Genomic DNA, 14,954 nt, shown 5'->3' with positions numbered 1-14,954 from the left:
CAATGTTTTTCTTTTCTCTCACCATCTATCTTATGCATGGGTATGAATGGGCCTGTCTCAACAGCATTCAAAACGACTGCATCAATCTATTCAATAGAAATTTTCAATATGCATAATTTTTGCATTGAAAATAAGGGGTTGTTTACATAGGCTCCGGTGTTTTATCAGCAAATATTAATTTGTTAATATTTGTTAACAAATATCAGTTAGAAGATTTAAACTCGTGATCTCTTCCTCCCCCCTTCTTCTTTCATCATCCCCTAACCATTGACTCAACCTTATATATCCTCCTTCACCATAAAGTAATTGATTTTTAGAAGAAAAATTTGAGCAGTCAATTATCCTATTTTGAGAAATTCTAAAACTTCATTTTTTCTTTTGTGTAAGACGGAAAAACTTAATTGTTCAATATGAACTTGAATCAATTTTTAGTCAAGAAGAAGTTTTTTCACTTTTCACCTTTACATGTTATTAGCTTTCAAAACATAGATCAAATTAATTGATGATATTAGGATTTCTCAAGAATTTCAATCTAAACAACTCACCTAAACTAAACAACTTGAAACATTGAAAAGGCAACACACAAATGTGTTGCATGATCAAAACTAATTATCCTACAAGACATAAGACATAAACACACAACACATAAGCTATTTGTCTTCTTCATTTTTGGGAATCTTCACAACACTTTCCTTTTGCCAAAGACTAGAACATTTTGAGCATGGAGTTTTTAGGACTGAACATATATAAATGATCCAATAACAACTCAATAGTAGGTGGTCCAATAGGCTTAACAACAATCACTATATAGGCTCTGATGCCATCTTAGAATTTGAATTTTAGTTTAACTCAATCCCACAAAAATGGCTTATAAAGTAAGTCCCTCACTCATACACATTACTTTGGTCATATTATTGGTTGATGTGGGATCTCCAACACACCCTTTATGTCGAGGAATGAACATCTCAAGCATGAAATTTGCAAGATTAGACATCTATGAGTGGTCTAATAATGACCAATAATAGGTAACTCGATTAACTCTAATACCATCTTTGATTTCAAATTTGGAAAGGCATGACTCAATTCTACCACACCGACTTGTTAGGTTAAGATTACCCCCACTTATATACACATACTATTTTGACCATATTACTAGTGCACGTGGCATTTGCAATAATTTGTTATGACTATTTCTTTTAGTTTTGTTTATTCACCATCTGCAGTGTTAGTTTGACACCAAATATGTAACATTCTGAAATGTTAAAACTTCAAAATCATCTTCACACTTCAAAAGAAAAATCATCTTAAAAAATGCTTACAATGATGTGTTAAGTTTGACTATAGTGTATGTCTAAATTCTAATATCATTGTATTATTAAAAGTATGTGCAGATTTTTTGCATTTGACGGTTCAAGGGATTCGCCTTGTGAAGGAGTGGAAACCTTATTGATCATATGTGTTAACCCGAGAGCTTGTACGTTTGTAGTGTGAAAACCCGACTGATCTTGATGGTTGAGGATGTTGGGTGGAAATACTATGGTTATCTTCTCTAATAGATATTTTGTGAAAGCTGAGACTCGATGCTCATGCGTATAGGGTTAAAGCTCAACGTGGGGATTATGTGGCGGGGGGGATTTTCATGCAGGGGTGGAAATTGTAAAAGCATATTGAGTAATGGATCATATTTTGGGATCTTATATCACTTTATGGTGGGTCCCACGGTGTCACATGTGCTCCAAGATCTATCCTCCTTTTTGCTCAAATAATAGATCCCAATTTAGGATCTTGAGGCTCTTTTTGTGGGTTCCACAATGGACCCACTTAAATATAGTTTATGATTTATTTTTTAATTAAATTTAAGTAACTGATTACAAATTAAAAAATAAAATATTAATAATTAAAAAATTTATTTATGAATTAAAGTTAAACTGACAAAAAATACATAACATTCATAAGTAACATAATACAATCCATTAACATTCAAAGAGAAAATTTAAAATTCCTCATTATTGTCCTCTAAACGTGCCTAATATATGCTCCACTAAGTTTGTTTGAAGTTGTAGATGAATTTCTCTTGTATGCATATACCGTCTTGTTTGTACGTATGTAGTAAAGTCAGGAGGAGCACCACGAAAGACATCAATGTTTGAAATCTCTTCATCTATTTGAGCATAATCAACACCAACATTACCATTGTATCTATCTTATTTTTCTTTAACAATCATGTAATGTAATATAATGCATGTCAATATAATAATCTTCATTGTATCGATGTGTTAATTATTTGATGGACCACATATAATTGCAAATTGAGATTTTAGCACATCAAACACTATCTCCGCATCCTTTCTTGCCGATTCTTGACATTTTGCAAATAATTTTATTTTCTCTCCTTGTGGCATAGGGATGGTTTTTACAAAAGTGACCTAATCAAGGTAAATGTTATCTGCAAGATATTATCCATGCTATATGGGGTTTCCTTGATTGTAAATTGCACTGGAGGAGTCAACCTTGCAAAACAACATTAAACATGGGCAATTGATTTAACACATTAATGTCATTGTTTAAACTTGCAACTCCATAATATGGAAGTCAAATTCCCAAGTCTTGTAACACGATGACTTCAAGTATTACTGTGAGTTTGCGATGATTACCTCTATGATATTTTCCTTGCCATATAATTGGGTAATTTTTCCATTATCAATGCATGCAACCAATAGAACCCAACATACCTAGAAAACCACATGTCTCTCCAATTTGTAATAAGATATTGATGTCATTTTTGTTTGGCCTTCTCAAGTTCTTACCCCCAAATATCTCGTTGATACCCTTTACAAAAACTTCTAAGCCTTAAATTGCAGTGCATTCAATAATTCTAGCATACTCATTGGTACTATCAGCAGGTGATCCATATGCTAATATACGAATTGTTGCAGTGCACTTCTGTAATGGTGAAAGATCCTTTCTACTAGTTGTATCAGATCTCATTTAGAAACACGAATAATGATTATTAAGAGCATCTACAATTCGAAGGAACCACTGCTTCTTCATTTGAAACCTTCGTCGAAACTGCCTCTCTGTATATACAAAATTTTTAGAGAAGTATTCATTTAACAAGCAACTATGTTTGCCACATTCACAATCACAATTTATATGACGTCTTGTTTGTCTTGGCCAACTGTTATTCTCTACTTGTTGTTGCAGCTCACGTAAGTACCTCATGATTTCTTCTTTATCATTGTCTTCAAGTGTTCCATCAATATTTTTATCTCCAAAGTCTATTGAAGTAAGAGTTTCTATCCATTTTGCCAATGAATGGAGCTAAAAATTAAATAAAAAAGATTATAGAGTTTGTAGAAAATATGCATGATTGAAAGAAACTTTAACAATTAAATAGAATAATTTCCATTGGGTAGTTTTTAATGGTTAGTTTCACAACGATTACTTTTTAACGACTACTTTTATAACAGTTAGTTTCACAACAACTAATTTTGTAACAGTTACCTTTATGATGGCTAATATCACAACAACTACATTGAAAACAACTAGTTTTGTAATTACCGCTTTTATAACGACTAGTTACATAATTAAAAATTAATAATTAACATAAAAGTTACAACATGAAGACTAATTAAAACAAAGTTCAGCATTAAACTAACAAAAAGTTACAATAAAAAGACTAATTAAAACTAAGACTGTTACAACATAGGATTTATTAAAATAAACCTACAACAAACCGTGACTAATTAAAACTAATTGACCACATAACAACTAATTACTAAACATTTATAAAATATAATTACAAGTGATTTTGTGTTTTTTGTATTGTTCTTTAGACATGGTAGATGTGTCCTTCATTAGTATTTCGTACAATAGTGTTACGTTCTTCATCTCTTTTTTCTTTGCTAACTTTTTGGTGGCAACAATTTCTTCCCTGATTGTAGCTTCCATGCCTGACAAGTCCACAATTGGTGAAGACGTTCCATCTCCTTTGTCCTTGATCTTCCTCTTGACTACCTTCTGTCCCATCGAATCGAGGATTTGTGATGGTGTGTCAATTTCTGAAACCTTAATTAGTGTCTCTAGATTAGATAACGACAAGTAATTCCTAGAAGCATAAAACTTTGTTATTTTTTAACAAACTTCTATACATTGTTCTAACCATTTATGCCTATCTTTTAGCAGTCATCATGCATGATTTAAAATAAAATTGCTTTCCTCATCTTCCTTCCAAATGATATATGCATGAATCATGACATCGTTCTCCATGTAATCGTTTTTCTTCAAATTGACAACATACTTGTAATGGCTCTTGAACTTTTGAATGCCAACATTAATTTTTTGCCATTAAGATTTCACTTGATTCAATGTTCTCTCTCGTAGATTGTTACAAAAGTTGTTGTAATTTTATGCTACTCTCAACCAAAAACAATTTCTTGTTTGACCATCACCGACAATTGGATTCATCGAGACATTAAGTCGTGAACCAATGAGATGTGTATCATCTTTAATCGAAAAGTAAAGTTATGATTTCTTTTTTGTAGAATTATCTCCTCCTTCCTTTAGTGTGATATTTTCTAGTCCAACATGGGTAGAAAATGGTGGAAATTGCATTTCAACTTCATCATTGGAAGGAGTTTATGGATTACTAAAACTATTGGTAATTTTGTTCAAATGAGTCATTTGGTAATTTTGCAATAGGTTTGCCAATGAAATTGATTTAGATCCATTAAGAATGAAACTAAAGGCAAAGAAAGAGATTGTGAAATAGAGATTGAGAAATTAAGGATGAGAATGAAAGTTGGTGCGCAAAATACGATCACCAATCTTCCCAATTTATAGGATTCAGTTATTACCTATTTTGATAGCAAACAGTACAAAATTCATGTGTAAATAGTTTAATTTCATAGCAAAGTTCCAATTTACTGCTATTGATATGACAATTTGACAAGCAACAATAATAATTCGAAGGAACAAACAAATGTTTCAATTTTCTTTCCATAGTTTGTGTCTTCTCTCCTCTACTTTACTTTCTCATTTTCAAATCAACCTTTCCCTTTCCCTTCCCCTCCACCCCACCCACACTCTTCCCTCTTTCCCTTTCCCTTAAAACCCCACCCTCCCTTTGATAAGCATAAAGGAAGATGATGCATTTTTAGCGAATGGTGTGACAACGAAAGTAGAGCGTTGAGGAGAGCCTTGACCACGACAGTGACGAATCGATGCTTGGAAAACTTTTGAAGCTGACGGATCGTGGCTGGATCGACACTGTGACAATGTGTTTTGTGCCTTTTTCTTTTATTTATTATTTTTTAACTTTGAATCGTTTGATCATGTTGTTATTTAAAATCAATGCATCTGTTGTTGTTTTCGTTTTGATGTTGTTATTGTTTCATCCTTTTCTCTTGGTTTCCCTTTTCATTCTTCCTTTTTTGTTGCTTCCCTCAACAAACATTTAGGGAAAGAGAGAAAGATTAAATTATGTTTTTTTATTAAAAAAATGGGACAAATCTTAAGGGATATTGTAAAAGACATCATCCTTCATCGTGAATATCTCAACTCCCCCTTTAGTGGTAGATCTTTTGAAGACCAGATTGTGAGCTCAAGATCTATTAGTAAAGATAGTCTAATTTGATAGTGGTTCATTAATGTTGAGTGGGTGAAAGGGGGCGGTATTGATGGCTTTAATGGTGGGTGACATTTTAAGGCTCCCTCACTTTTATAACACGTATGGGGGTGGGATTGTATTGCGCTTTCTGTTATAGCTTATGGTAATTGATTATTAGTATTTAGGTTAAATTATAATTTTTGTCCTCCTATAATTTGAAATCCATGATTTTGGTCCTATTTCTAAATAAATACATTTAATTTCTTTTTTTCTTTAAAATAAACAATTTTGATGTAACATATTGATGCTGACTTGACATTTATATAAACTATTGACATGACACTTATATGACGAGATTAAATAAAGTAAAAAAATAAAAAAAAACTTGGTAAGAGTTAAACTCATGATCTTTTATTTAAAAGTAAAGTAATAAATCACCAAAACACTTATTTTGCTTAATTAATTTTATAAACACCATTTTACATGTATTATTAGTCAAGAGTTATTAATTTTTTTCAAATTATAAAAATTTGATCTTATTTTATTATAATTTAAAAATTTATATAAACTAATATATAGATTATTTTAAAAAAATTATTTTATGTAATTTATACAAACTATGCAAATTAAAAAAATATTTAAATAATCTAAAAAATTAAAATGAAAATTTATTACTTTTTATAATTAATTTTTTATTATTTATATATAAAAATAAAATTTAGATAATTTTTTATAAATTACATAAAATAATTTATATACATATTAATATGTAACTTTCTTGATTTATGTAATCGGTATTAAAAAAACTTAATAAATAATTTTTCATAGTTAAAACAAAAATATTAACATGTAAGTTTCTTAAAAATTTAAATATTAAAATTTTATTAATTTATATAACTAAAGTTGGTGGTGGAGTATATTTAGGGTGAAAAACATATATTAAAATATTAATTTTTGGGGGGAAAACATCCAATATTCTTATTTTATCCTCTATAGAATATAAACACTTGTGAGTGATAAATTTCTATAACTAAAAGGATAATATTATTAATCCATTCTTCTAAATAACAAAGAGATGGATGATAATATAAAATGAGAAAATCATATATTATCATTGATATAAATTTTAAAGAGGATGTCATGAAAATTAATAAATTTATTAAATATAATGTGATGTGATTAAATGATGATGTAAAATTTTACTAATTATTTTTTTTATAACAAATGTCTTTTAATTCAAGTGCATTTCACATTATTAATTAAGTTATTATTAAATAAATGAATATATTGAAAACTTGGATTTTTAGTTATTGTTTATTCACCTGTCAAGTACTAACTAGTAACTACTAAGTAAGAAGAAAACTTTGGAACTTTGTATTTGTGTAACGTTGATCAGTATTTTTTTGGATATTAATTAAAAAATATTTATTATAAAAAACATAAAAAATGTAAAAAAAATCATCAACATCACAACTTTATATATCCTAATAAAAATATTTTTGTTTTTAATTTCTTACCCAATGCGTCAAGAAGAAAACTGATTATCATTTAGGTTAATTTAATATTCATTTCAAGAAGTCCCCACCACCTCTACGCGCTTCTTGGTGCGAAATCTCTTTAGATAAGATGACTTAGTACGCCAATCTTTAATATTCATAAATCATAATATTTTTTTTTTTACAAGAGTGCATTCATAAATTTATACTATACTTTAATAAATTATAACTCTATTGCGTATAAAAGGCAACGACAAAAGAGATTTTTCTTTTTGATAAAAATAAATGTTCTATTATATATTTTTTTAATTTAATTTATATCCTTAGAAAGGAGACGTGGGATTTGGGAATACATGGTAACGGAGCAGAGGAAAAGCGTGTGGTGTCTTCTTCTCCGGTGGATCCTCAGGCCTGTAATTTGGGATTAGCCACTCATGAATCAAAATCAATCCATTAAATCAAAATACCTTTCTCACTGTTAACTCATCAACAATACCTAATTTTTTTGGTTCTTTTTTTCACACTTACACATATTGGCTTTCTCTTCCTCGTACATATAAAAGGAAGAAGCAAAGCATCTTTTTCTTTTTTCAGTATTCACGCCTCTGCCCGCTTAATTTTACTTCTCAACTCTCTCTGTGAGTGCTTCTACTCCTTTTTTTTTTGTCTTTCCTTCTTTATTTATCTTTCTAAATTACGAATCAATAATCATCTTTTTTTTTATTTATATATATTTATCTTCTTCTTGATCAAGTATTGAACTTTTTGGAATTTTCGTGAACCCCATTTCAAGTAAAGAATCTGGGTTCGATTGGCATAGGAGATTGGAGGGGTTCTCAGTTTGCTCCTTGTCTTGTTCACTTGTTTCTAAATATCCCCGAGAAGAATAATCGTGGCAAAATACTACTTTGCTTTGTCATTCTTTCATCTGACTCTGTCTTTTTGTTTGAATTTTCTGAATGCATGAGTTCTGTTCCTGTTGGACTTTGGTGATTTTAGTGTTGTTTCTTCAGAATATTCAAGTTTCCATTCTTTTTCCCCTGTTGTGAGGAATTGAATCAGTTGAGAATTTGAAATGCTTCTAACTAAATTCCCATTATTTTACAAAAAATTATGTGGACTACTTGCTGTATGTATTCCTTCCCCTATAATTCAAATGTACTCAGGTACCAATTAATTCTTATGATTTTTTTTTCTGGTGGAAGTGACAGCGGTTCCATTGTCTTTGTTGCTGTTAATAAGGATCCTGATTGGATAAACTTCGCCATAAGCAGGTAAAATGAATTGAATTTCTCCGATAAGCTAAAATCAACTTATGCACCTCAAATTTTGGAGAAGTTAAATGATAGAGCTTCTGCGAAAGTTAAGTACATAAGTTGATTTTAGTTTATGGGAGAAGTTCAATTTATCTTACTTTCTTTTTCTTCTCCTATAAATGCTTATGGAAAAGTTTATCCAAACAAGACTTTAATATGTCTTTCTTTTTCTCTCCCTAATTCTATGCACCAATGGTATCTGTTAACATTTTCTTCATCAGAACCTTTCTTGTTAAAATTTGTCACCTCATCGCTCATGCATACTTGGGGAGTATACAGTCTTAACTGAGTGTGTAGAGCTTGTAAGAAAGATAACAGGAATACATACTAACCAAAGCAAGTATAAGTAACTCATCAGTTTCTTGATATTAACAGATTCCTCGAGCCATAGTTGGCGACCCACCATGGCACCAGATACTACTGCCTTAAGTTATTGGTTGAATTGGAGGTTCTTCCTCTGTGCACTATTTATTTTATTAACTATGGGCCTAGCGTCATTTTTGATATGGAAGTATGAAGAATTCAATAAATCAAGGAATGAGAGAAGAGAAAGGCAGCGAGAAACGGCTGGATCGCTTTATGAGTATGAAGCATGGAATACATGTCTTAAAGGAATTCATCCTGCTTGGCTGCTTGCTTACAGGATAATTTCTTTTCTTGTGCTTTTTTCTTTGCTGACTGCCAATGTGGTTGCTGATGGAGGTGGCATATTTTATTTCTACACTCAGTAAGCTACATTGCACATATCTTGTCTATTCTAGTCTTTATGCAGTTATTTAGTGATGTTTATGTTCCTATTCCATTGCTACCTCAATAACAAGCTAGAGACTTTGCTTATACATTTATTTATTTTTTAATTATTTTCAGATCCATTGTTAGGGTTGTTGAAGAACATTTTCTTTGTAGTTTGTAGTTGTACTTATTACTATATGGCTGAATTCAAGTCTTCTGTATCCTCAATCATGTCTCCTCTTTAAAATGTTGCCAACTTTGTGAAAAATGACATTTCTCTCTTAAATGTATTCCTTCTCTCTTAGTTGATAGTAAACTTCTTTTTAGTGCATAATTGGAAGTATTTTGTTGGCGGATAGCATTTGGGACAGAAGATCTGTTCACATATGTCAACAGTGAAGAGTGTTGGTTAAAGCGGAAGCACATATATATTTCATGTTTGGAGTATTTAGGACTCATGTGATAAAAGAGTGTATGTTGGAAGAAAATGATTGACTTTTATGATAAAACATCACTGTCTTAATGTTCCCTGTTGGTGAGTTGGTTAGAAATATGCTGATTTTTTCTTTCTTTGTTGCTGAACAGGTGGACATTTACTTTGGTCACTATTTACTTTGGGGTAACACTTCTCATGTCTAACTCATCTTCTGATATTATAATAATAAAATTGCATTTTCTTTTATCTTTTTGGGGTCAGGGTGGAATTCTAGTTGGGCTATATGACATTCTGTAATTTACAGTTTTATATGCTCCTTCGGAAAAACAAATTGAACCTATCAGTCAACTTTCCTTTTCTCTGTTTTCATTTTATATTTTCTCTGAGTGACTTGTGCTCTCAATTTCACTTTCAGCTTGGGTCTTGTGTCTCCATATATGGGTGTCGCTATAAACACAATAAAATTGATTGCACCACTGTTAATCGTGCTGATTTAGATACTGAAGAAGGCACTTATGTGGCTCCTACACTTGATGGGACTCCAGAATTACCTAACCTGTACAAGAATTCCAATGCCAATCAGGAGCCATTCACTCGGAATACTGCTGGTGTATGGGGTTATATTTTTCAAATAACTTTTCAGGTAATTTTTGTTTCAAGTTTTTATTGGAGTATATTTTTTTTTAGCATTACATTTATTTTAACTAATCTAGTGACTAATTTTAACAATTGCAAATTGACCTTTAACCATAATTTTTATTAAGGGCATGCGACTGAGATTTTTCCATTAAAATTGGTTTTTGTGAAAGAAAGTGGGTATGATTGAAGACGAAGCAGAAAAAAGATATGTGAATCGAAAAGTTATTAGGGAACTTCGTGGTTGTCAAATGTTTAGCTTGAAAAAGTTTGTCTGTTTGGGATGGAGAAACCATGGGTTGCCAAATAACATATTTAACTGGCTTTTCCATGGAGCCTATGAGAATTTATCCACAATTATCAGGATACCTGCAAACATTTTATCATAGTCAGGAAGTAATTTGAGAAACTTGTTTAATTGGCATTTTAGATAGTCAACACCCTCTATTTGTATGTATTGTCTCTACCTAACACTTTTAGGGTGTTTCACTGAGTCAAACTTATTATGGGACAGAATTGTTTGTACACCCTTTTTGGTTGTTTTATTAATTTTTTTTAGACATCGAGGAGCTATATGCAATTAATTTTTTCTATTTGCTTTCCTTCTTTTCTTTTGAATAATTTTTTGTTTAAAAAAGAACACAATTAGGTTCTAAAGTTCCTACTGTAATTGCATTTGATCCATCATGGCTGAAAAGGAATTCTGCTATATGCTCATAATTGTAGTAAATAGTAAATTAGTAATTATACTATCCTTACTAAGATAGCTAATTAATCTTTTAAATTCTAGCTTGAAAGTCAACTATTTGATTGAAGAGAATAGTGTTCAAACAAAAAATATTATGTATTTTAAATATAGATTTGCAAGTTTGTGTGGGATTCAGTCTCTCTGTTAAAGTCATGTGTTTTTTTATAATGTTGTCTTCTTATTCATCTTGTTCCTTTTCTTCTTATCAATCAAACACTAATGCATTTTGAATTTCATTGTGTTATTAACTGATTAAACCTAGGAGGCAATCTACTGATTTGTTTAAATTTTCTCTTAAATATTTAGACTTGTGCAGGTGCTGTAGTGCTCACTGACGTTGTATTCTGGCTTGTCCTTTATCCAACATATCTGAACACCAAAGATTTCCATCTGCATTTTGTGAGTATTATTGATCTTGTCCCTGGTCTACCATTTATCTTTTTGGTTAAGAAAGTTATATTTAATATACTGATACAAGTTTTGGAGAATGTTTGGCTTTACCTTTCTAGTTTAATTTTTGGTTAAAAACTTAAAACACTTTTGGAAATTTCCATTGAATATCAATGGTACTAATAATGAATCTGTTCTGTTGCTACTCATCTTATCCTTGAACCTGGCTGTATCATATTTTCCTTAAATGTGAGGGAACAGTTTTGTTAAAAAAATTTAGTAAAATTTTATAATATACATCTGGAACATGTTGCTTGTAATCAACATCAAAGCATTTGTGTTTTCCAGCATGTGCTGAACACTGATTACCCCACAAAATATGTAATTAATAGGTGTGGTTGTTTGAAATACCTTAATTATTATAACGCCAATGAAGCATAGAAAGGTGAATGGGGTTTATGAATGTAAACATCTTGTTTAGTTTTGGTTCTAATAGAATATGCTGGTCCTTTGCTACTAAACCCTTCATGTTTCCACTTTTCAATTTGCAGATGGATGTTTGTTTGCACTCCCTTAACGCTGTATTCCTCCTCGGTGATGCATCATTGAATTGCATGGTGATTTTTTTTTGGTTTTATTTTTTTGCATATATTATTTCTCTTTACATACCTACTTCAAACTTACATCTACTTCTTAACACATGCAGAGGTTTCCAGTGTTTCGATTTGCATATTTTATTTTGTGGACGGCTTTATTTGTGATTTTTCAGTGGATCATTCATGCTTGTGTTTCATTATGGTAAAACCGAGTATCCCATTTTCTGATTGTTGCTTTCCACTTGACACAATTCTGTTCATAATTTTTCTATCCGTTGTTCCAGGTGGCCTTATCCTTTCCTTGACTTGTCATCCCCATACGCCCCCTTATGGTACGTTCATAAATTCAATGCATAACCACCACTCAAATAGTATCCGAAAAATTAAAAAGTAACTTTACCACTGATTGACATAAGCTTATCCTTTCATATGTGAGCATATTGTTTCTTATATGGGGACGCTGAAAACGAAACTAGAACTTTTTGCCATGAAATTTTGGTCATGGACTTCAACTTTGACAAACTTAAAAATAAACTTGCAAGCGAGGAGCAGTTTATCGTGTAACATTGCATGTTCATCTTATATTTCTCTGCATGCAACTATTGATAATGAAATTAATTTAGGTAAAGAAAAATATTAGCAACACACCCTCTAATACACTATTATTAACTAGAATTTGTTGGAAATCACAAAATTATGTGGGTCTCACTTATTTAATAAACTTCACTTATAGTTTTGTAATTTTCAATAAATTTTAATCAATGATAAAAGTGTTAAAATGAGTGTATTGCTAATACTCCTCTCTAGATAAATTAAAATGCGCAAATTCAGATAATGACATATAACCTTTGGCCTCTTGTTGGACTCTTAGGTACTTTGGTGTGGGTGTAATGCACATTCCATGCTATGGCTTCTTTGCTTTGATAATGAAGCTGAAGCACTTGTGGTTGTCAAAATTGTTTCCTGGCTCTTGTCAGTTTGTACGGTGATAATACATTGAAGATTAGTCATCGGAGTAAGGCTACCTTCATCGTGGCTAAAGCAGATTTTAAATTTTAAGATCAAATTTGTAACCCCACCCCTCCCCTCCCCCCAAAGTGTTTAGAGGACTATCATTTTTGTGCGGAGGTAATTGTGGGGATGTGTATTAGTATTTGCTACTTAAGATGGAATTGATAAAAGTTCTCTGGTCTAACCATGTATATGATATCTTCCATAATATCCCCATACATTGATTAATTCATCCTATGTAGAATCAAATATATGTTTCAAAATGTATTATTTTATTTTCTACCACTTAGTAAGGATATTAATATCATCTGCGTAACTATGCCAATATGATTGTTTAGAATAATTACACGAGTTAAATTTCTATGCACGGCTAATATACAATTATTTACATTTTCAACTAATAAAAAATCATTGTAAAATTATATGGTTAGAATATCAAAAATTGATTTTCTTTTCAAGAACGGACTCCTCTATCTTTTAGTTGATAAACTTTCTTGATTATTACAGAAAAAAAAGTAATTTTAATTATTAATGGGAAAGTCAATGATTAATATTATGTGTATATGCATAATAAATTGTAAATTTGCTAAAATATTAACAATTGGATTTTTTTTTTCTTCACTACATTTTTCATCTTTTTTTTAAGAGGGGTCAATCTGCTTTGTTAATGTCCAACGTTTTTACATGCAAGATAATGAACTGTACGCAGCAATGCTGCAATGATTGTATGCTAAACACTACTAAACAGTCACACCCGGGTGAGAAGTCATCTCAAGAGGATGAATAAATACTCTTGGTATTACTCGGAGTTAGCGTGTGACCGAAGAAAAATAATTTAAATTCCAACGTTCAAGCATTTTTCAGATGAAAAAGCACTAAGTGCACTCCCCTTCTATTTTTATGTCATTTTTTTTACTAAATTAAATACTATTTATACCCAAAATATCCTTATACCATTATTCTGAAAAGTAATTTCCAAAATATTTTTTTATATTTTGTATTCCAGAAAGTAATTTATGGAATACAAAATCTAAAAAAAAATTCCGAAAATAACTTTTGGGATATTATAAGAGTTCCAGAATACAATTTTAGAATTTGCATTTCTGGAATACAAAATGTAAAACAATATTCCAAAAACTACTTTCTAAAATTTAAACACACTCATTTCAAAGAATCATTGTATCAAATTTAATATTTAGTTTCCTTTCCTTCACAACTTTATTACTTTTAATTATGCATAAATCACAAAAAAGTAGCTCAAAAACACTAATATTAGACAAAGAGACCAGGCAAGTAAGGATGACCAAAGCAAGATATTGAATCGGAGATCATAAAGGGAGTGAAAGAGAGGAACAATTTTAATGAAAGAGATGAGTGTTTAACTGCCTTGGAAGGATTGGATTGTCATGGGGAAGGGAGTGTGCGACTGTGAGGGTGTGAGAGAAAGAATAAGGTTTGAAGAAAGGTCATTAAAGTAATAACCAAATTATAATAGGAAAGGGGAGTGTACTTTGAAAAAAAAAAATAAAGGAGCGGATATTTGCCTTCCAGATGCCTCCTAGAATTTTCCGTTGTGATTACTGACCTACTGGTTATTACAAACCATGTTGCCACTGTAATTTACAATTACAAAACATGCATTCTTGGGCTGGATTTGGGACTTTGGCCCTACCACATTAGGGAGAGACGGCATTTACAGCTTCAAGTTCTTGCTAGGAACAGTAGTCCTGTTGAATTTGCCAATTTGGTCTTTAAAGTAAATTAAGTTAAAAGTTATCAATACATTTAACAGCGGTTGACATTCCATACATGTAGAATTTCTTCTGCATTTGAGAATAATATCTACTATTAGTTTTTTCATCAACAATTAAAATTACTCATTTTATCCTTTAAAGCTGCTCTTGATCACATTTAAAAGAATCGGATTCTGTCCGACCATGGAACTAGATACCAATCACTACATGAGCAGCAGTTAGATGATTGCA

The 14,954-nt window shown here is 31.1% G+C and overlaps 1 protein-coding gene and 1 pseudogene across 2 annotated transcripts; one reads left to right on the top strand and one right to left on the bottom strand.

Annotated features, from left to right (window-relative positions):
- Window positions 1-2,276: 2,276 nt before the first annotated feature.
- Window positions 2,277-4,029, bottom strand: LOC112997800 (uncharacterized; annotated as a pseudogene).
- A 3,380-nt stretch (window positions 4,030-7,409) lies between these two features.
- On the top strand, window positions 7,410-13,232 carry LOC100820116 (uncharacterized). Of its 2 annotated transcripts, XM_014770267.3 has the most exons (10): window positions 7,410-7,742; window positions 8,310-8,378; window positions 8,796-9,147; window positions 9,738-9,771; window positions 10,004-10,231; window positions 11,279-11,371; window positions 11,914-11,979; window positions 12,069-12,160; window positions 12,243-12,290; window positions 12,830-13,232. In XM_014770267.3, the coding sequence occupies exons 3-10, from the start codon at window positions 8,825-8,827 to the stop codon at window positions 12,945-12,947; spliced, it is 1,002 nt and encodes a 333-aa protein (XP_014625753.1). In that variant the 5' UTR covers window positions 7,410-7,742; window positions 8,310-8,378; window positions 8,796-8,824; the 3' UTR covers window positions 12,948-13,232. The 2 variants fall into 2 exon arrangements, with proteins under 2 accessions (XP_014625753.1, XP_003517676.1); XM_003517628.5 differs by lacking the exon at window positions 8,310-8,378 and having other exon boundaries at window positions 7,571-7,742.
- Window positions 13,233-14,954: the final 1,722 nt, after the last annotated feature.

Source organism: Glycine max, chromosome 1 (genome assembly GCF_000004515.6).
Source record: "Glycine max cultivar Williams 82 chromosome 1, Glycine_max_v4.0, whole genome shotgun sequence".
Classification (NCBI taxonomy): domain Eukaryota; kingdom Viridiplantae; phylum Streptophyta; class Magnoliopsida; order Fabales; family Fabaceae; genus Glycine; species Glycine max.
The sequence above is the reverse complement of the archived record's forward strand: the minus strand, read 5'-3'. Positions and strand labels throughout refer to the sequence as shown.

Coding starts and splice junctions, on each gene's coding strand:
- LOC100820116 (XM_014770267.3), top strand. CDS start 8,825: ATGGCACCAGATACTACTGCCTTAAGTTATTGGTTGAATTGGAGGTTC. Junction 9,772..10,003: donor TGGTCACTATTTACTTTGGG/GTAACACTTCTC, acceptor TTTCACTTTCAG/CTTGGGTCTTGTGTCTCCAT. Junction 10,232..11,278: donor TTTTTCAAATAACTTTTCAG/GTAATTTTTGTT, acceptor TTAAATATTTAG/ACTTGTGCAGGTGCTGTAGT.